At 36.8% G+C, this 20,730-nt stretch overlaps 1 protein-coding gene across 1 annotated transcript; it reads right to left on the bottom strand.

Annotated features, from left to right (window-relative positions):
* Window positions 1–16,952: 16,952 nt before the first annotated feature.
* On the bottom strand, window positions 16,953–20,638 carry LOC105788476 (COBRA-like protein 4). The gene is made up of 6 exons (XM_012615396.2): window positions 19,557–20,638; window positions 19,392–19,471; window positions 18,217–18,673; window positions 17,991–18,138; window positions 17,615–17,895; window positions 16,953–17,536 (listed from the first exon to the last, which is right to left on the bottom strand). The coding sequence occupies exons 1-6, from the start codon at window positions 19,624–19,626 to the stop codon at window positions 17,253–17,255; spliced, it is 1,320 nt and encodes a 439-aa protein (XP_012470850.1). The 5' UTR covers window positions 19,627–20,638; the 3' UTR covers window positions 16,953–17,252.
* Window positions 20,639–20,730: the final 92 nt, after the last annotated feature.

Below are 20,730 nucleotides of genomic sequence, written 5' to 3' on the forward strand. Positions count from 1 at the left end.
AAATAACATATCTGGGATGGGATAAAATGCTCTAGACATTACTGCATTTGATTGTCCCTAGCACATTTCTTATAAACATTTATGCAAATCCTTTAGAATTGAAATATAGTAAAATTTTCATTAATAACAAAGGTTTTAATAGATCTTACTTGATTATTGTTATACTGAAGATGTGGTTAATTTTTGGTTAATTTTTGTTGTATTTTGTATTCAATTTGGTCCGGTGTAACTGTATGAACTGTTAAAATTAGAACAAAATATACTTGTTGCTTGAAATGTTGCAATTGTTGTGAATGATGCATAGCCTAATTAGTTCTCTACTAAGAAAGAGGTCATCGGTTTAGAATTGTACCATGCTCAAACGATGTGCATTCTGCACTTTTTGAATGAATTGTATTGTATATATTTATTCTCGATAACATCGTTAGTATTGGATCTCTCATTGTTTTCACCATGCATGATAGCCTTCAGTTTTCAATTTGTTTCTTTGACGTCGGTAACCTTGTGATATAGACTACATTTAGCAAACATAGGCCGAGCAAGCACGGTAATGAGTTATCTTTGCAAGCAAAAGGCTGATGTTGGTGCTGCTGCCATGGATGGCATGGGTGCGATTCATTTTGCGACGCAGAAAAGACATCTAGAGATTGTCTGAACTCTGCTTTCATTAGGAGTTTTAGTGAGAGCCACTAATCGCAAGGGATTCACTCCACTTCACTATGATGTTCAAGGGTCCCATCTAGAAGTAATCAAAGTCTTATTAAAGAAAGGTGCAAGTGGCTAGCAATTTGATAGCAGATGGTGAATCAGTTAATGGAACGCTAACAATCGGAGTAGTGTTTTATGATTAGATTATTTAGGCTAAGTTTTGGTTTTTGTGTGTTTTGATTTGAACCCAACAAGCTTCCTGGTAGCAGACATTGCCATTTTTTTAGTTGTAAGTGGCTAGCAATTTGATAGCAAATACACTTAAGCAGTTACGCCAAACACAGTCTATAACAATTTGATTCACCTAAATGTCATTTAGCAGAATGTCACCATTGCATGAATGCACTTAAGCAAAGTGAGATGGATGGTAAAAACTTGCCAAACCCTGTAAACTCAGATGTAGTCAAGAGGTACTTTACCTAAAAGAGGAAGGATCAAGGTGAAAACCCGCAAAGGGCGCTTTGAGTCTTTAAAAAAAGAGAGAGAAAACGAGAGGCCAAGGTGAAAACCCGAAAAGGGTGCCTTGAGACCAAAGGGGATTTGAGTTGAAAACCCGAAAAGGGCGACTCAAATTTTGATCAAGATGGGACATGAGGTGATCAGAGTAGTTCAAAATTTTGATCGGGGCATGTGGTGATCTTGTTATGCCTGAATTAACAGGAAAGGGGTTATGCGACGTTTAGGGTATCGACAGAGTGCTGTAGATCTTCTAAACACATGTCTTAAGAAAGTTTGTACAGAGAAGCTCAGGCTGCGATATCTTGGGCACTTAGTTTTCTTACTATTTATATTGAACTTATTGTCCCTAGAATACCTTATTCTTTGCTATCCTTGAAATACTTTATTCTTTTCAAGAAACTTGTTCTCAATCAATTCTTTTCTATATATACATACTTCTCGATAATTTATTCACTTTGAGCTATCTTATTCATATCTAGTGTTATAATCTTTTGCAAGCATGTTGCATTAGAATAGTGATTAATGGACTAATAAAATTTTCACAAGGGAAGTTTTTCATATTACTCTAGAAGTTTCTAAATAATACAGTAATCTAAAACAGGACTATTGTTTAGAATATACCAAGCTTAAATGATGAAATTTCTAAGAAGGAAAAGTCTAAGTTGAGATTATCCCTTCAGATGTTCCTTCAGATTTTGTTGTCAGAAGTATTGATTGAACAAAATGACAAGATGTCATGTTGGTGATAAAGCTTCAATCACTAAGCAATAAAAAGGGGTTTTCTTGGAGAAGCGAATCATTCATTTGTGTATAGGCATCTGGTTTGACACCTTGGGAATGGTGTAAAGGGTCAAAAAGTTTCACATCCTTGAATTGCAATAGGAGAAGATTGAAGAAGACCAGGTTTTTCTACCCTTGGGTTACAGGGGGAGAAAAATGGTACAAATTTTATGTCCTAATGGATTGAACTTTGAAGTTTATAGTGGGGCAATCTGATTAAGTTGTGTTTTGGATGCTGATCGAGCAGGAAGGTGTTATAGCACGTCAGTGATAAGACATTAATAAACTTCGAGCAATGACAACATAGGAGATAAAAAAATGATCATTCTAAAAAAATGACAAAAAAAGAGAAAAAAATGACATTTTGTATTCTTGCAAGCATATTCATACATGCCTAGTTAGGAGCATTTGATTCACTTTGATCATGGCATCCCAATCATTAGGCATAATTAGGTTCATGCAGGTCTTATTCCCCAAAGAATAGACCATTGAAGATTGCAGATCCTGTCTCCCTAAGCAGTAGCGGAGCAGATCGAAGACGGCGAATCATATCTTCCCAAAATAGTGAAGAAGCAGATTTAAGCCATTAATCTTATCTCCCTGAGCAGCAGTGGAGTAGGTTGAAGATTGTAGATCCTGTCTCTCTAAGCAGTAGCGGAGCAGATCAAAAACAGAAAATCTTATCTTCCCAAGATAGTGGAGAAGCAGATTTAAGCCATTAGTCCTATCTCCCTGAGCAGCAGTGGAGTAGGTTGAAGATTGCAGATCTTGTCTCCCTAAGCAGTAGCGGAGCAGATCAAAGACAGCGAATCTTATCTTCCCAAGATAGTGGAGAAGCAAATTTAAGCCATTGGTCCTATCTCCCTGAGTAGAAGTGGAGTAGGATGAAGAATGTAGATACTGTCTCCCTAAGTAGTAGTGGAGCAGATCATGGATCTTATCTTCCCAAGGTAGTAGGGAAGCAAATTTAAGCCCCTCCTATTTCCCTGAGCAACAGTGGAGTAGGTTGAAGATTGTAGATTCTGTCTCCCTAAGCAGTAGCGGAGCAGGTCGAGGACGGCAAATCTTATCTTCCTAAGATAGTAGTGAAGCAGATGTAAGCCACCGGTCCTATCTCCCCTGAAAAAAGGTGGAGTAAGTTGAAGAATGTGAATCTGTCTCCTAGCGGTGAGTGGAGCAGATCATGGATCTTATCTTCCCAAGTGGAGTGGATCGAAGCACCAATTCCTATACCTCTGAAGATGCGGTAGGATGGGATGAGGCTACTTAAAGAAGAGGAACACAAAGGTCCAAGCACGACCGGGCAAAATTGGTCATTTTTAAAGTCTTTGCTCCGTTTCCATTACACGACAAACGAGTAAAGAGGGGCAGCTGTAATAGGCCAATTTTGGCTCAATCCAAAATAAACCAAATAAAGTCCAAATAGTAAATAAAAACCCAATTACCCTAGCCTAATACAAACCCAATACATAACAACAAACCCTAGTCCACAAAAAAATAAAAACAAAAAAGAAAGAAACCCTAAAGCAGAAAAATCAGCAGTCGCCGCTCCGTCTCCAGCCCCGCACGACTCGGAGCCAGCCTCCGCGCGTATTGTTTTCTCCGCACTAGCCGCCACATTCACCTGCAAAGTAGACTAGGAGAGTCCAAAATTAAATACAAACAGTGTAAAAAAAATAGAAAAAATAGGGAATTTTTGGGCTATATAAACACCCAAATCTATGTATTTTTTTTGGACTTAGTAATGAATCAAAAAGAAATCAAGAAAAATCAGTTCAAATATCGATCTTTTTCAAAGGTAGTCTTTTATTTTTTTCCCCGGCTTATTTATTTATTCACTTATTTTTTATTTTTTTTGGATTTTTTTAAAAAAAGAACCGAAAGTAAAAGGGTAAAAATCATACCTTTTCTGCAAGAGAGTTGCCGATTTCGATAAAAATCGGCGTTCCATGGGCTCGGGAACGAAAAAATCAAAAAAATGATGACTTTTCGTTTTCCGGCCACCATGACGACAATGGCTGTGCCGACTTTAAATGACCGCTAAGGTGGCCCAAAGACCGGAGGTTTGGCCGGAAGGAGAGAAAAGGGGAGAGAGTTGAGAGGTTTTTTTGAAGTTTTTTTAAAAAAAATGGGGATCTAAATGAATTTCAAAGCAAAATTTTGGGCTTTATAGAAGGACCAAAACGGCGCCGTTTTGGTGGGATTCAGAATGCTCAAAACGACGCCGTTTCAAGCTTTCCCGTATGTAACCCGACCCGGTCAAAGGGGGATCCGCGTGTTTCTTGTTAATGGGCTATTTACGCCTTTAGTCCTTCCCCATTTTCATTTTGTTCCAATTTAGTTTATTTTACACTCTTTTCTTTATTTTAAAATTGGGCTGCAAGTTTTTTTTGAATTGCGATGTAGTCTCCAACACGCAAATCCTCTGAGGAAATGACACATGTTTACAGGTTGGATTTATTGCTCATCTGGCCCTCGCTTCTTCGCGCGTTTTATAATTTAGTCCTATTTCGATTTTAACCTTTTAATTTATTACAAAATACGCTCCAAATTTCATTATTATTTCAATGTTGTCCTCTGACCAATTTATTTTATTTGTCTTTATTAGTATTATTATTATATCAGCTATTTATGTTATATTTAAGTTTTAATATTTCCTCTATTTATCTATTAATTTTTTTACTTCTATAATCCATAACATTTTTACATAGGCATGATTCGTTTTATTATTACATCCTATATTGTCAATATTATATTTTTATGACGATTTATTCAACCTTTTGCATGCATAATTTTATTCTATTTATATCACCGTCATATATTATTGTTTTATCTTACAATATATTATTTTATTTTTTTAAATCCATTATAATGCATATATTTTGATGTGTTTATTTTGCGGTGTATGTTTTTTCATGTTATATATATATTTTTATGTTTTAAGGATTTCTATGAAAGTTTTATATAATATTGTTTTATATATACATGTAAAAATTATATTAAAATATTTTTATTCTTTAGATATATTACTGATTTGTTTAAACTACTAAATTTGTTTTATACATGAGTTTTCAAAATATTCAGCGTTCGAAATTCTTGAGGAGATTGTGCCCTAACTTACTGGGCTTCAGTTTTTTCGTTGAATTTAAATAGCCGAATATCTTTTTTTTCAATAAATTTGTAAACATTTCAAGATTTAAATTTACTCTCGAGACTTCAAAGGGTTGTGTCCTAACTCACTGGATGTGACATTTTGTTGTCTCGAGACGAGTTTTTTTAATACAAAAGCAAATTATTCATTCAACCTTAAGACATTAAATAAGTAATTTGGTAGCAATTTTGGGCGTTACGAGGGTGCTAATCCTTCCTCGTACGTAACTGACTACCGAACCCGTTTTTTCCTAAAACTCGTAGACCAAAGTTGTTTTCAGGTGATCCAATCACACCTCAATAAAGGATTGGTGGCGACTCCAATTTTCATTTTTAAGTCGAAACTAAATTTTTTTTTGTTTTCGAAAAGCGGTTTCGACAGCTTGGTGACTCCGCTGGGGATGCTAAAGAGTCGAGCCATAAATTGATTAATTTTTGTCTTATGGTCGAAAAATCAAATTTTTTTTTTAAATTATGATTTCCCTTTTGCATTCATTTGTTTTCTTCATGATATACTTGCTCGACTGGTTTAAATATTTGCATATCACATTACATAAGTTTGGTGATTTTACCCCTTTATGTGGGAATGAGAAGCTAGTCCTTCGTGAGGTTTTCACCTCCGTGCAGAATAGTGGACCACTTTCGGAATACATCCGTACCTATGTCTTCGTGAGATTTTCATCTCCGTGCAGCGATAGGGAAATGTATTCCCCTGAACCAAACTCGGTCTATATGAGCCTATAATGGGTGAGAATCGAGGAATCTGTTGGTTTGGGTACCTTTGCTCTAGAAGCCGAAACCTCATATAGTGAACCTTAGGAACTTGCCTTAGGTAGAACTATACCAAACCCTAGTAGATTCCCGAATTGGTACTTTATTATTTCCTATTTGTGTTGAATGTTGTTTTTATACATGATACTAACTGTTGTATATTTTGCTTTGATTGCATAGCATTTGGACTGCATAGCATTTCTTCCTAAAAGGCGTCGATTCCTATTCAGTTACTAGATAGAGAGCTTATCATGGAAAATGAATTTCTTGATAAAGTGGAGGACAATGCGGCTGTCCAAACTTGGTCTGAGATGATACAGTGAGAAAAAGGTGATAGTTTGGCCGAAGGATATGTATCAGAGTTGTGGAATTTCACTCGTATTAGTGTAACCCAGAATACTCTGCAAGAATTAAAAGAAATCTGGGATCAGTGGAATGATGAGGTCAAGCAGCTTTTTTATTCTAGCTAAGGAGATCTGCCTTATCTGCTTGACATAAAGGTGGACAAATACTTGTTTCGTGCCCTTGCCCAGTTTTGGAATCCTGCTTACAGTTGTTTCACTTTTGAGGAAGGTGATTTGGTACCTACAGTGGAGGAGTACATGGCTTTACTTCATTGCTCGAAGATTCAAGCAGATAAAGTTTACTCGAGAGCTGCCAATGTCCCAACCTTTTTGAAGAAATTGGTGAATATCACTGGAATGAGCGAGCAATGGGTTGCAGCGCGGATCAAGCAGAAGGGGGATAGCAAATGTATTCCTCGGAAAAATTTGAGGGATTTGATTCTAGCACACCCAGATGTGAAGAAGAAAGTAAATGTCTTTACCTTGAGTGTTTATGGCCTAGTTGTGTTTCCTAAAGCCCTAGGGCACGTTGATGAAGCAGTCACTGATCTCTTTGACCGACTTAATAAGAGGGTTACACCAGTCCCGACAATTTTGGCAGAAACCTTTAGATCGTTGAACGAATGCCGAAGAGTATGTGAGGGTAGATTCATTGGATGTGCGCAGCTCCTTTTAGCATGGTTCCATAGTCACTTTTAGAAAGTTGATAAAGTTTCTTATCGGGTCTTCTCCAAAAATTATTCACCTTTGAAGGAGATAGTGGCTATACCGAGGTGAGATAATATCTCAGAAGGAAAATGGATGGAAATTTTTTAGAATCTTCGAGAAGAGGATATCGAATGGAGAGCTCCTTGGATGCTTCCAGATGAGATCTTATATAGATGCGGTAATTTTGATTAGGTTCCACTACTTGGGATTTAGGGAGCTATTGGCTATGCATCGTTGCTGGTGCTAAGACAGTATAGGTCAAAGTAGTTCATACCTGCAACTCAGGGGCTAGCTCAGTGTGAATTTTCATATAAAGATGATGGTTACAAGAAGAAGATTCGAGAGATGTCCAGTGCCTGGAATCAGACTCGACAGATGAAGAGCTTGGCAGTAGGTCCGATAGTGACCCCTGAATATATCGAGTGGTGGGGTAGAAGGATTAATGATAACATTTCAGGGAAAAGTCAGGGAGACAGTCAGCCTACACAAAAACATCTGCAAGTTGTTCCCTCCGAGTTAGAGATTATAAAACAGGATTTTAAAAGAAAGAATGCAGAGTTAGAAAAGAAGATAGAACAAATGGAAGAAGAGAAGATGAATTTGAGACTTGACATGGATGTTCAAAAACTAGAATCTGAGAAATTAAGAAAAGGGAAGAATAAGGCTGAGGGCGATTTGGATAGTTTGAAAACGGACTATAAGAGGTTGCGTTGTTCGATGAAAGCTACTGGGCTGGGGAAAACTTCAGAGCAGTGGTGTCAGGAAATTCAGGAGGAAAAGATCAAGGCCGATAGATGGGAAAGGTAGTTCCAAGAGCCCCAGATGCAAAATGAGACCTTAAAGAAGAGCTTGTCAGAAAGTCAAAATGAAAAGGGTGAGCTAAAAGCTAGAGTGGCCAAGCTTGAAAAAATTCTGTCTCAGTATCGAAACCGTAATTCTGTAATGGAGCTAAGAGCAAGCGTAGACAAGATTGAGCAAATGAAAAGAGGAGTGGAAGAATTGGAAATGGCATTACAAAATTATGAAATGCGGATTGAATCCCTTTAAGCCAGTGAAGAGCGTCAAAAGAACAGCTCCTTTATTGTCAGAACCAAGTCAAAAACAGAGATCATATTATGGGGGAGGCTGTGACTCAGATTCGAGAAGTAGCAGATTATCTACAAACTTTGGCAGTACAAGCTGATATACTAAATGTAAAGTACGAGCTAGAATCAGACCGGGGGCACGAGTTAGCTTCGCTGCTTAGGAAAATTAAAGCTTTGAGTGTTAGGGCTAGGTCATATATGTAATTTGTTTTATGTAAAGATTTTTATTTTCTAGTAAAGTTTTCTAAATGGAATTGAATTTAATTGACGCCTTTTTGCATTCACTTCATGCATTTGCATTACATTACATCACATCATATGCATTAAAATCCACCAAAAGGTCCTAATTAGTTAAAATTATTTCAGTTTACTTGGCAACCAGCAAAAAACCTGTCAGCTAAACATCGTTACGGTACCCGAGCTAAGACGAAAGACATGGACCAAAGGTTAGAAAAACTCGAATAATTACAAAGGGAGATGCAAGACCGGCTGCAAGCGCAAATGCAAGAGCGGTTGGATAAGATCCAACAGGAGAGGACAAACAAAATACTAGAGTCCCAAAAAAGCATGATGACCGAGTTGACCCAATTATTGACTGGGGGAAAAGATAAAGGGAAAGGCCCCATGACCAACCCCAGTGAGGATAATGATGAGCCGCTATATCCTCCAGGTTTTACTCCACCTAAGCTACAGGTCCAAGCTGAGATGCACCCACGGAGACCATCCGTCACAATTAGGCCTCAGGCTGATGACTCGATGCCAGTGAACTTTCAAACTGGATCAGGTTCAAATCCAGGAAATAACCCAGCTAATCTAGTGATTCCCGATTTTGATGAAGTAACGGAAAAGGAAAAGACTAAGGTAGAATTACCAAAACAGCTAGAGGAAATGTGTAGATGGTTGGAGGAAAAATTCAAAGCGATGTAAGGTGTTGATAGTCATTAGGGAATTGACGCTAAAGATCTGAGCTTGGTTCCAGATTTAGTTCTTCCGCACAAGTTCAAAATTCCAGAATTTGAAAAGTACAATGGGACCAGTTGCCCTGAAGCTCACATCACCATGTTCTGCAGACGAATGGCTGGATATGTCAACAATGACCAGCTACTAATACACTGTTTCCAGGACAACTTAGTGGGAGCAGCGTCCAAGTGGTATAACCAATTAAGCTGTACCAGGATTAGTTCGTGGAGGGACCTAGCACAAGCATTCATGAAGTAATATAATCATGTCACAGATATGACTCCTGATAGAATTACTTTACAAAACATGGAGAAGAAGCCTAGTGAGAGTTTTAGGCAATATGGGCAGAGATGGAGGGAGGTTGCCATCCAAGTTTAGCCACCGCTCCTAGAGAAGGAAACCACGATGCTCTTTATTAATACGTTAAAAGCCCCATTCATCACACACATGCTGAGGAGCGCCATAAAGAGCTTTTCAGATATAGTTATGAATGGCGAGATGATTGAGAATACCATAAGATGTGGAAAGATAGATGCTGGAGAAAGTAACAAAAGGTCGGTCCTGAGAAAGAAAGAAAATGAGGTGAACAACACGAGTACATACAACAAAGGTTACTCGAAGTCGATCACGGTAAATTAGCCAGGAAAGGGGGTTGCCAATCAGCAAGGCTCATTAAGGCAGGAATCAGGTACAAGACAAAACAATGAGAGGCCCCAGTTCACATCGATTCCAATGTCGTATAAGGAGCTATATCAAAGGTTGTTCGATGCACACGTCGTCTCCCCTTACTATTTAAAGCCCTTGTAGCCTCCATACCCTAAATGGTATGATGCAAATGCACAGTTCGATTATCATGCAGGAATTACGGGGCATTCCACAGAAAATTGCACCTCTTTTAAGAAACTAGTTGAAAGGTTTATCAACATGGGTATTGTCAAATTTGACGATTCATCCAATACAGAAAATCCGCTACCCAATCACACTGATAATGGGGTGAATACGATGTATGAAGAAGTATTGGGAAGTGTTCAAATCAATGCCATAGACCTGGCTGAAAGAATGATCTTGTTAGGAATTCGCCCTTACGAACCTAGGAGCGAGCTAAATAATTGGACTGCGGAAGAAATCTCTGTAGTCTTTAGAGCTTTTTTAGAGTAATGTTCAGAACATTCTTGTCCTTTTTAGCCTAAAAATAATAAGAATTCCTTTGTGAAATAGGCTGATGTCTGAACGTTATCATTCTAATAAAATGCATTTTTGCACTCACTTCAAGCAAGTATTCTTTTATTCTTTCATTTGTTTGAGACTGTCTTCCAAATCATTCTTTCATTACATTTATAATCATATTGTACAAATAATCATTCATAAATTCATATATTCTTTGTATATTTTTTTGTACCCACCGTAGGTCCCCAGATATCCATGACATGAATGACGCTGCTACAAACTCAGAATTTCCTTTCGAACAAGACATGTTTTAGAGAGATCGCATGACTTGGAAGATGACCTAGACTGTGGTTTATCTTCGGACTTGTTGAGGATGGTAGAACAGGAAGAGGAACAAATCCTACCTCACAAGGAGTCAATAGAAATTGTGAGCTTGGAGGAGGGAAAAAAGGTGAATATTGGAACTGATATTACCACAAAGGCGAGGCGAGACCTCATTGAGTTACTCTAGGAATTTAAATATATCTTCGCATGGTCATACCGAGATATGCCAGGATTAAGCACTGACATCGTAGTGCATCGCCTTCCTATAAGAGAGGATTGCAAGCCAATACAGCAGAAACTTTGAAGGATGATGCCTGATATGGTGCTAAAAATAAAAGAAGAATTCAAAAAACAATTTGATGCTGGGTTCTTACAGCCGATCAAGTACTCTGAATGGGTAGCCAATATTGTCCCAGTCCCTAAAAAACATGGGAAAGTTCGAATGTGCGTGGATTACAGGGACCTGAACATGGCCAGCCCAAAAGATAATTTTCCATTGCCTCATGTTGACACTCTGGTGGATAATACAGCAGGCTACTCTCTGTTCTCCTTTATGGACGGGTTCTCTGGATACAATCAGATTAAGATGCATCCTGAAGATATGGGAAAGACCACATTCATCACCTTGTGGAGTACATTTTGTTATAAGGTGATGCCGTTTGGTTTAAAGAATGCTGGGGCAACATATCAAAGAGTCATGGTAGCCTTGTTCCATGACATGATGCAAAAAGAAATAGAGGTTTACGTTGACGATATGATTGTAAAATCCAGAATGGAGGAGGAACATGTACAGGTCCTGAGAAAGTTCCAGCTCAAGCTTAATCTAACGAAATGCACCTTCAGAGCTAGGTCAGGAAAACTGTTGGGTTTTATAGTCAGTAAAAAATTCACTGATTGTGAAATGAGATACTCGCCAGTTGAGAAATTGTGTTGTGCCTTAATCTGGACAACCCGGAGACTGAGGCAGTACATGTTGTACCATAAGACCTGGCTGATTTCAAAATTAAATCCTTTAAAGTATATGATGGAGGCGACTGCTTTGAATGGGAGAATGGCCAGATGGTAGATTTTACTTTCTGAATTTGATATAGTCTATGTGAGTCAGAAGGCCGTGAAAGGGAGTGCAATAGCTGACTTTCAAAATATTCGGCGTTCGAAATTCTTGAGGAGATTGTGCCCTAACTTATTGGGCTTCAGTTTTTTCGTTGAATTTAAATAGCCGAATATCTTTTTTTCAATAAATTTGTAAACATTTCAAGATTTAAATTTACTCTCGAGACTTCAAAGGGTTGTGTCCTAACTCACTGGATGTGACATTTTGTTGTCTCGAGACGAGTTTTTTTAAAACAAAAGCAAATTATTCATTCGACCTTAAGACATTAAGTAATTTGGTACCAATTTTGGGCGTTACGAGGGTGCTAATCCTTCCTTGTACGTAGCTGACTCCCGAACCAGTTTTTTCCTAAAACTCGTAGACCAAAGTCGTTTTCAGGTGATCCAATCACACCTCAATAAAGGATTGGTGGCGACTCCAATTTTCATTTTTAAGTCGAAACTAATTTTTTTTTTGTTTTCGAAAAGCGGTTTCGACATATGTAAAAATAACTTTTCCAGAAAATATTTTCAGGAAATCTGCCAAACAACAGAAAATTTACACAGATTCAATCAAACACCGTAAAATATTTTTCAAGAAATCATTTTACAAAAAGTAAAACATTTTCCGAAATCATTTTACGGAAAATATTTTACCGGTAATCAAACGGATCCAAAGTTTATAAAAAATTAAAAATCATTTCATTAAAAGTTTAATCATAACTGACTCTTTTAATCATATAGTTGTTGTTAACTCATTTAATTTTTATATAATGTAATTTTATATAATATAATTTTATTTGATTTTTATTTATTTAATAGTTTTATTGATTTATTAAAATGTTGATTAAATTTGTTGTTATATAATTTTATAGGTTGTTTGAGCATAAACTACTCGGGTATGTATCTATTTTTATTTTTTTAATTTGTATGTTTTTAAGATAGTTTATATTATTTTTAATTATATTATTATTGTAATCGACATAAATTTTTTTATTGTAGGTAAATTATGAGAAATTATTAGATATTTATTTACCGTGTTTTGTTTTTGAAATTTGAAATATTTTATTGTATTTTTGAAACAAATTAAATGAATTCATTTTTTTAATTTGATTTGCGACAAATGGGTTCTTTGATTAATAATAATAATCACATATCAAGTACTATTAATGAGATGGTAATAAAATTTTTATTTGATACTCATGTTATTTGTTAAATTAAATTATATTGTATTAACTATTTTACTAATTTAATAATGTCAAGGTCCGTACCGCGTATTGAGGGGCCGTGTTAATAGTGTAGGGTTTCTGCCAGATGAACGCCTAATACCATACTTAGAGTTAGTCGAGTTCAGATTAGCGACATTGATCCAGACTTTTGATCTGCGATACGACTTGATTTCTGCTTTAGTCGAGCGATGGCGTCCTGAGACCCATACATTTCATTTGCCGTGCGAAGAGTGTACCGTCACTCTAGAGGATGTTGCATTACAGCTCGGGCTTCCCATCGACAGGAATGCGGTCACGGGTGTAAGTTCAATCTCTAGGCCGACTACCCTTTGCTATAAATTACTTGGACGCTCGCCAAGTGAGGGGAAATTTACCAGTTTGAGATTTTCATGGCTAAAGGCCAATTTTGAGCATTTGCCGAGTACTGCCAATGAATGGGAGGTGATGCTGGCCGTTCGAGCTTACATTATGCACTTTATAAGGGGTGTACTCATGCCGGATGCAAACGGCGGTAAGGTCCACTTGATATACTTACCCCTATTATCCAATTTGCATAACACTCGTTCATACTGATTGGGGTTCGCAGATTTTAGCCATGTCAGATCGCGAACTTTGTCAGACGACGGTTGGGGTCTCTGATTTTAGCCATCTCGTATCGCAAACTTTGTTGGATGACAGTTAGGGGTCCACAGTTTTAGCCATGCAGTTTTAGCACGGGGAACTCGTTTTTCCATGCACGCAATGTGCGTTCGATGGTGTACACTTCATCGATAAATAGTTCTACATTGAGCCCAACTTTAGCACAAGCTTCCACGACATGTGCACATGGATAATGAAGTGTTTGAAACCTCCTACAGTCACACCGTTTGTTTCAGAGATCAACTCCGTAGGACCTAGGTGGTATACCAGGTCGACGACCATGGTCTCTGTAACTCGAAACGTTTCATTACGTCATGAATATACTTCTACTGTTATCGACCTCGCCATCCGACGGTTTGCAACCATTGCATCCCTAACATCTTCGACAAAGACGTGTCCCGCCTCCACCTGGTTGACTTGTTGCTGACTCATTCTTGGCATCAAGGTAGCCAACCTGTAGAATGTAACCGAGAAGACAGATGAAATCGAAAGATTTCGTGTTTTTAATAATAAAAACGTTGATCCCCTCCACCAAGTTTGTGGTCATTTGACCATAACGAAAGCCCTCGTCAAAATTTTGAGCCCATTACCACGGCTCCATGGTACCCAACCACTGTCGGAAAGATGTGTTGGTTTGACCCACCATGTCACTCTCAAGTTGAGACATTCTTTGGCAAAAAAATGTGTGGCTCTAGCTCGTGCGCTGCATATGTATTAAGAAAATATAAGTTACAGTATTGTTCTAAAACATTAAAACTTATATTGAAAAGATAAGGTAATTCTTTACCCATTCTGACAATTTGTCTCTTCCAGTCTACATTCTTATAATCTCACTAGAAGTTAGCCGCAATGTACCGGATGTAGTAAACGGATCTCCATGGTACACCGGAACGCCTAATGGCTACAATTAATCCTTTCCCTCTATCGGAGATGATGGAAATATTATCGTTGCTAATAACATACCTCCGCAGGTTGGTAAGGAAGAACTCCCACGATTTCATGTTCTCCTTATCGACGATGGAAAATGCTATCAGGAGCACGTTCCTGTTGCCGTCTTGAGCAATCGCAAGAAGAGGATCTGTGTGTATTTTCCATAAAGCCAGGATCTGTGTGTATTTTCCATAAAGCCAGGTTCCATCTACTTGCACAAATGATTTGCAGTGAGGAAATACGCGCACACATGGATCAAACGTCCAAAATATCCAATGGAAAATTCTTTTTCTCGATTGTAGTTGGTCATCCGGCCCGTAATAAGGTCGTGTCTGCAACTCAATGATAGTCCTCGGCACGTGTTCCTTCATAGCGGCTATCCATCCTTGTAACTCATTGTAAGATGCATCAAAATCTTCGTACAATTGCTCTATTTCCATCTGTTTAGCTATCCATGCCTTCCTGTATGATACTCGGTACTGGAATCGTGCTTGTATTTCGGAAATCAGTGCTGAAACTTTAATGGTCGGCATGTCTTTCACCATTGGCATGATGCACGTACAGATAGTTTTGGAGTCAAGTTTTCGATGATCTTCTATCATACGTGTTGAAGTGCATATGTGAGGCCCAACAAATTTTCGTATCTCCCACATCTGCGACTTCTGGATAAATGCAGATCGTATCCGCCAATTGCAGCCTTCTGCCGGCCTCCAACACTCTCCAATATATAATGTTGGTTTAGACACGACGACTTTGTAGTCTACTAATATATTCATGCTATACCGCTTAATAGCAAATATGCATTCTTCCTTACTTTCGAATCTCTGGCCCACGAACAACTCCTCTGGATCAGAATATAGGGCCATCCGGTGAGCAGGTAGAATTTTAGGGTACTCCAAAAACTCAGCTACCCGCGCTGCATCGGGGTTTATCCGAGACATGTGTGCCCCAGGATTATTGTGTATCATAATACCACGAATCTGGTTTCCGACTGAAGATGCGTTAACATTTCCATCCTCATTCACGCCTTCGTCGTCAATATCATCTGGGACCTCATCCACGTCGGGATCACTCTCACTATCAACTTCGTGATCAACAGGATCATTACTATAGTATACATCATCACCAACCACATCAGTCTCGGGTGCAACATTAAGATCAATATTGATCTCGTGTATAGTTGATTGACTATCAACATATGATATCAGAACCACCATACACGGCTCTTGAACTCCATCTTCTTCACCTAATGGAGTGGGATCTTCAGTTGCCTCCACACCAGCTAACTCAGAAAATAATTGAATTGGTGTATTTTGGTTGCTTTGAGTCCCACAATAAAGAGCGACCATTGTCTTCACGTCTTCATCGTCTACAAGTTCCATTTCGGTAAATTTTATTGGATCCGTTGAAACTGAAAACTTGTAAAAAATTTTTGATATCTTTCTCCCACAACGTCTATAAATTTTTCACTAATTTTTTCCTTCATATCATCAAACGAGATATTTCTATTAAATCACATTGCTACTTGTTTGCGACATTCAAATATACATCACACGGTTGTTGTCAAAATTTCTCTATCGAAATAAACGCATACAAAAAACTGATTCTCCATATTCAATACTAGATCTATTAAAAAAATTTCAAAATTCTTAAAATAGTTTCAAAATGAAAAAAAATTACATAAAATTTTTAATGCAAAATTTTTCATTCAAAAGCTAACAAAATTAATAACCTAACAAAATAACTTTCAAATAATAAAATTACTAACAAGACTCTACATTCTAGTTAAAAAGAAATAAACCAAAATACTTTATCCTTCTTCTTGCTTTCCTTTCTTTTTTTCTTCTCCCTATCTTCCTATTTCCGTTCTGCTAAATTTTGTGTATGTTCCTCTGTTAAAATTTATGTCTGTGCTCATTTGATTTTCGGGGGTATATATAGGGAAAAAAATAAGCGTGACTAGTCGCTTTGTCGATAGGCTACACCATTGGCGCCTCGAGATAGGCGCAACTAGTCGCATACAGTATCTATACCCGGGTCATATACTGATCCGAGAAAAAATTAATAATATTTTATTAAAAGAAAAAATTTAATATAAAAATTTATTGGCGTCTATTAGATAGGTGCCATTAAAAAATATACCATTTCGATAATTAATCTATCGACAACCTATTTCAAGATTTAATTTTTTAATTTATTCGGTAAAAAACCTAAATATAACACTTAAAAGTTTTTAAATAAGAATTTATCTGTAAAAATTCTATGCAACTCGAGCAAAAAAAAAAAAAAAATTTGCATAGGATAGGCTCATCGTATTTCATTTCTTGTACCTAAAGTAGCAAAATTAAATTGTAATTCAAAAGAAAAGTTAAAATACAATTTTATTGTTGTATTAATCCATAACTTTAAAGAGACCAAATCCCAGTTTTACTATTTTCAGGCTAAAGCTTCTCTCTGCCTATTTGAGAAAGAAAATTATTTTTCTTAAGGATTTTTCCTGATTGGGACTTTGTATAAATAATTTAAAATTCAAGCAGGCTAGATTATAATTATTATTTTAATAAAAAAATTAATTAAATTTAGTTATCAATATATCAATATCAATGTAAAAATAAAATTTCACTATATTTTATTATTTTTAAATAAAACATATTTACGGATCAACCTTTAATTTGGACCAGCTTAACTAAAAATCCAGACTGAAACCCGGCCCGAGCCACTAATGATAAAACCTTGGAAAAACCCAGATTCATTATTGGCTTTCTCTGCAAAATCATTCATGTCACACTTTTTTTCATCTACCCCCTACCGCTTCAACTTCATCCACATGGCTGCCTGTCAATGGCTTACTTTCTTAAAGGTTTGGTTTCTTTCATCTTTTCCCTGCTTTCATTCACTCACTCACTTCAAATCATCCCCAAAAGATTAGCGAAAACCAAAAGCAAAAAGGAAGCCATTGTCGATAGCTTTGAATTTGCAGAGTTTGGTAGATAAGGATATTCCTCTGGACCTGGCATGGCGCATTCATCGCCATTGAAGTATATTTTCCTAGGGAAAGCCCAACCTTGCTTGAACGTGAATGTACTCATGTCTTTCCTAAGAATCAATTCTGATTGGACGTTTCCATCAGCTCCGGCTTCCTTTAATACGTCATTGTAGAACTTCAAGCCATAGAACATACCAGTGTCATCTGCATGTTCAAAGTTAGTCCATGGTTAGCCCACTTGTCGACTGCCTAGGGAAATTCAAATCAAAGACAAGGACTTACTTGTGTATTTGTAAGGAAGGAGGGGTTTATATTCGAAACTGAAAACTTGGGTGATGTTGTCGAGGTTAGGATGTTGAGCCACAAGTGTCCACTGCGTGTAGTTCATGGCGTAGTTGAAATTAGTGACCGTCATCTTCACTCGCCAATACTCCTTGTAATTCAGCTTCACATGCCAATGCACTCGGATGGGGCACATATGGTTGGTACACCTTATCATCGCATTCGAATTTCTACTCCTTGTTCTGTTCTTGCCAACTACACTTTCTATCTCTGCATCACCCCTGCAATTTGTAGACTAATGTCATTAGGGATGATGATATATAGTGAAATCCCATAGTTAAAAACATTTTCGTGTGGGATCAGAAAGAAGGTTTACGAGATGCAATTATTGTTGTTTTGACAGCCACAAGAACATGATGGACAAGGTGTGATTGTGGAGTTGTAAAATGAAGACATCGAGACACAACAACTCGGATATCGTGATGCCAGAATCTGATTATACGTGCATGTCACATTCCATGTCACTGCAGCACAAATTACAACACATAACTTATGTCGGGTGTAAGTATATCTGTTTTAAGTGCAAATTATCAAAAACTTACTCAATGCTTGAGTTTTTCGTCGACCATCAGGGGTGAGGAAAACAGTGGACGGCACCTTTTTAGCTCCGCTGCATGTGTAACCCAGACCAGGACCAAGCAAAGTGAAGTTCAACGGCAGGTTCACTGTTTTATTGGAAGTCCCGGCACGGCCAACACTCACCTGAAAGGACGAAACCGCGGTGGAGGAGTCTTGGCCCCATGACGACACGACGCCACCTTTGCAACAATTGGCTATCTGTTGGTTATATGGGACGCCGGGGAGCAAGTCCACGACCGTGGGGTTTTTCTTACAGCAGTGTGGGACGTTTCCTTTGAACTTTGAACAATCTCCTTGTTCAGTGGCTTGGGCTCCCACCATTGACCAGATCACTTCTTTCTTAGCCCAAACCCAGCCTAGGGTCCAGCCGGGGCTCATTATGTGCCGATACATTTGGAAGTTGGTCATTGTTACAACTGCCTGCATACCAGATATGATATATAAGCTTGCATTTCTATTTCTTCAACTATCCCACACTCAAAAGTTATATTTACTATAAAAATGAATATTGAAAATTTTAGTATGGGATCTTATATCCAAACCAAATTTGAGTAACATAAGTGAAAAGCATTGTTTATGGTATAAAGAAAGTTTGGAATATAGTATTTGGAACCTACCTTTTAAAAATGATTACATGAACAGTCTAATTTAAGTTTGAGTTTAATAAAAGAAACTTTATAATTACTAAATCGAAGTAATATTTGCATATGGGTATTAGGATATTGACCTGGATCGAAGCTAGAAGTTCGGTATTGTGGGGTTAAAATAAAATTTTAAAAGTTTGGAGTCAAAGGATTAAAAAAAGTTAAATTGAATATTCTATAATTAGACTGGATTAAAATTGTTATTACTCTGGATTAAGCCCCTGCCAACCCTTAGCTAGGCTCTTATTTGAGGTAACTTTCAATTATAAGAAAAAACTTGAAAAAGTTTAAATATATTAGTGATGGATACATATCAATATTTAACATTTTGATCAATATAAATGGAAATCATTGTTTTTGGTATAAAGGAAGTCGTAGTTTTGACCAAATTTATTGAAAATTTATCTTTTAAGGTGATTACGTGAACCAATTAATTAATTTTGAGTTTAATGAAAAAAATATGAGTATAATAAGTGAAATTAAGTTATACTTACAACGTAACCATCCGGAGTCCAGGACATAACGTCCCATTTAATTGTTATATTTCCGTTAGGATCTAACGGATCATATGCTCCTACAACAAAAGTAGAAAAGGGAAAGGAAATTATTAGCAAGAAAACTTAATTAACTAAAACACGAAAATGATTATAGCAACTGACCTGCTTGAGAAATGATTATAGCAAAGAAAGCAACCATTGGCAGAGGGTAGGCAAATTTGTAGAACATCATTGTGCAATATCAAGAGGTAGTACTCCTTCTGTCTGTAAACAATGATACTCCTATGGGTTTATATCTATTCCCCCAACAAACAAGAATTGTTTACGACAGCCTCAACTACTGGTTTTGTTGTATATATGTGTGAGTATGACTTGGAACTTTTTTCAGACATATTCTGAGCACAATCTTCTAACTGCCGATATTCGTCAAATACAGAAACATCTTAAACTCGATTTAATCACCTACCAAACAAATGATTTCCATTTAAAATTAATTAAATTGGTGGGTGTGTGAGAGCTTGCAGTTATTGAAGTCAACTCACCTAGTGATAATGACTACTCAACTGTTTCACAATTAATAATATTATAATGATAGATTGTAAAAGGGATAGGGAAATGGCAACAACAAAATTTTTAGTTTTGAATATGCAACATATGTGATAGTTTAAATGGAATAATTGAGTTATTCAGACAAGGATTTTCCAACTTCCCATTTTGTTTTGTGTTTTAATATGGATGTTAGATGAAAGCTTTGCTTATGCTAACTCTGTTTAAAAAAAAAAAAAAAAGTAAAATCAGCTTTGAGATTTTATGCTAACATGACGTGCCAAGTTTCCTAGTATAATTAATTATGGCATAAAACAACAATTTGATTATTGAACTATTCAAAAAATTTGTATTTAATATTAAAATCAATTTTATCCCATTACCTGCACCGATTAAAAGCTTTCTGACCTTTTCTCTTCTATATTTCACATTTTTTTTATGAAACTTAGATCTAAAATATATTCTCTTACTCATCGATGGATATTGATCTACCATACTGGCCATCGAATAATCGCTTGGAGCTCACTGGTGATTAAAAAAAGAAAAACTCAACAACTCAATGACTTAAATAAAAAACTTTGAATAATTTAATAACTTAAATGAAAACTTTCAAATAGTTCAAAGATTAAATTGTAACTTTTTTAATTAACTAACCAAAATTAAACTTACCCATAGTTTAATGACTAATAGTGTAATTTACCCTAAAATTTAAGCAGTTTAGTAAGATTTATATCACAAGCTCATATAAAACTTGTTTGATAATTTTGCTTTAGTTATGCATCTAAATAGC

Source organism: Gossypium raimondii, chromosome 2, assembly GCF_025698545.1.
Source record: "Gossypium raimondii isolate GPD5lz chromosome 2, ASM2569854v1, whole genome shotgun sequence".
In the NCBI taxonomy this organism is placed as follows: domain Eukaryota; kingdom Viridiplantae; phylum Streptophyta; class Magnoliopsida; order Malvales; family Malvaceae; genus Gossypium; species Gossypium raimondii.

Excerpts from the sequence above, each read along its gene's own strand:
- LOC105788476 (XM_012615396.2), bottom strand. The coding sequence starts at position 19,626 with ATGATGTTCTACAAATTTGCCTACCCTCTGCCAATGGTTGCTTTCTTT. Across the intron at positions 19,472-19,556 it reads TATAATCATTTCTCAAGCAG|GAGCATATGATCCGTTAGAT; the intron begins GTCAGTTGCTAT and ends CTTTTGTTGTAG. Across the intron at positions 17,896-17,990 it reads AACAACAATAATTGCATCTC|GGGTGATGCAGAGATAGAAA; the intron begins GTAAACCTTCTT and ends TACAAATTGCAG.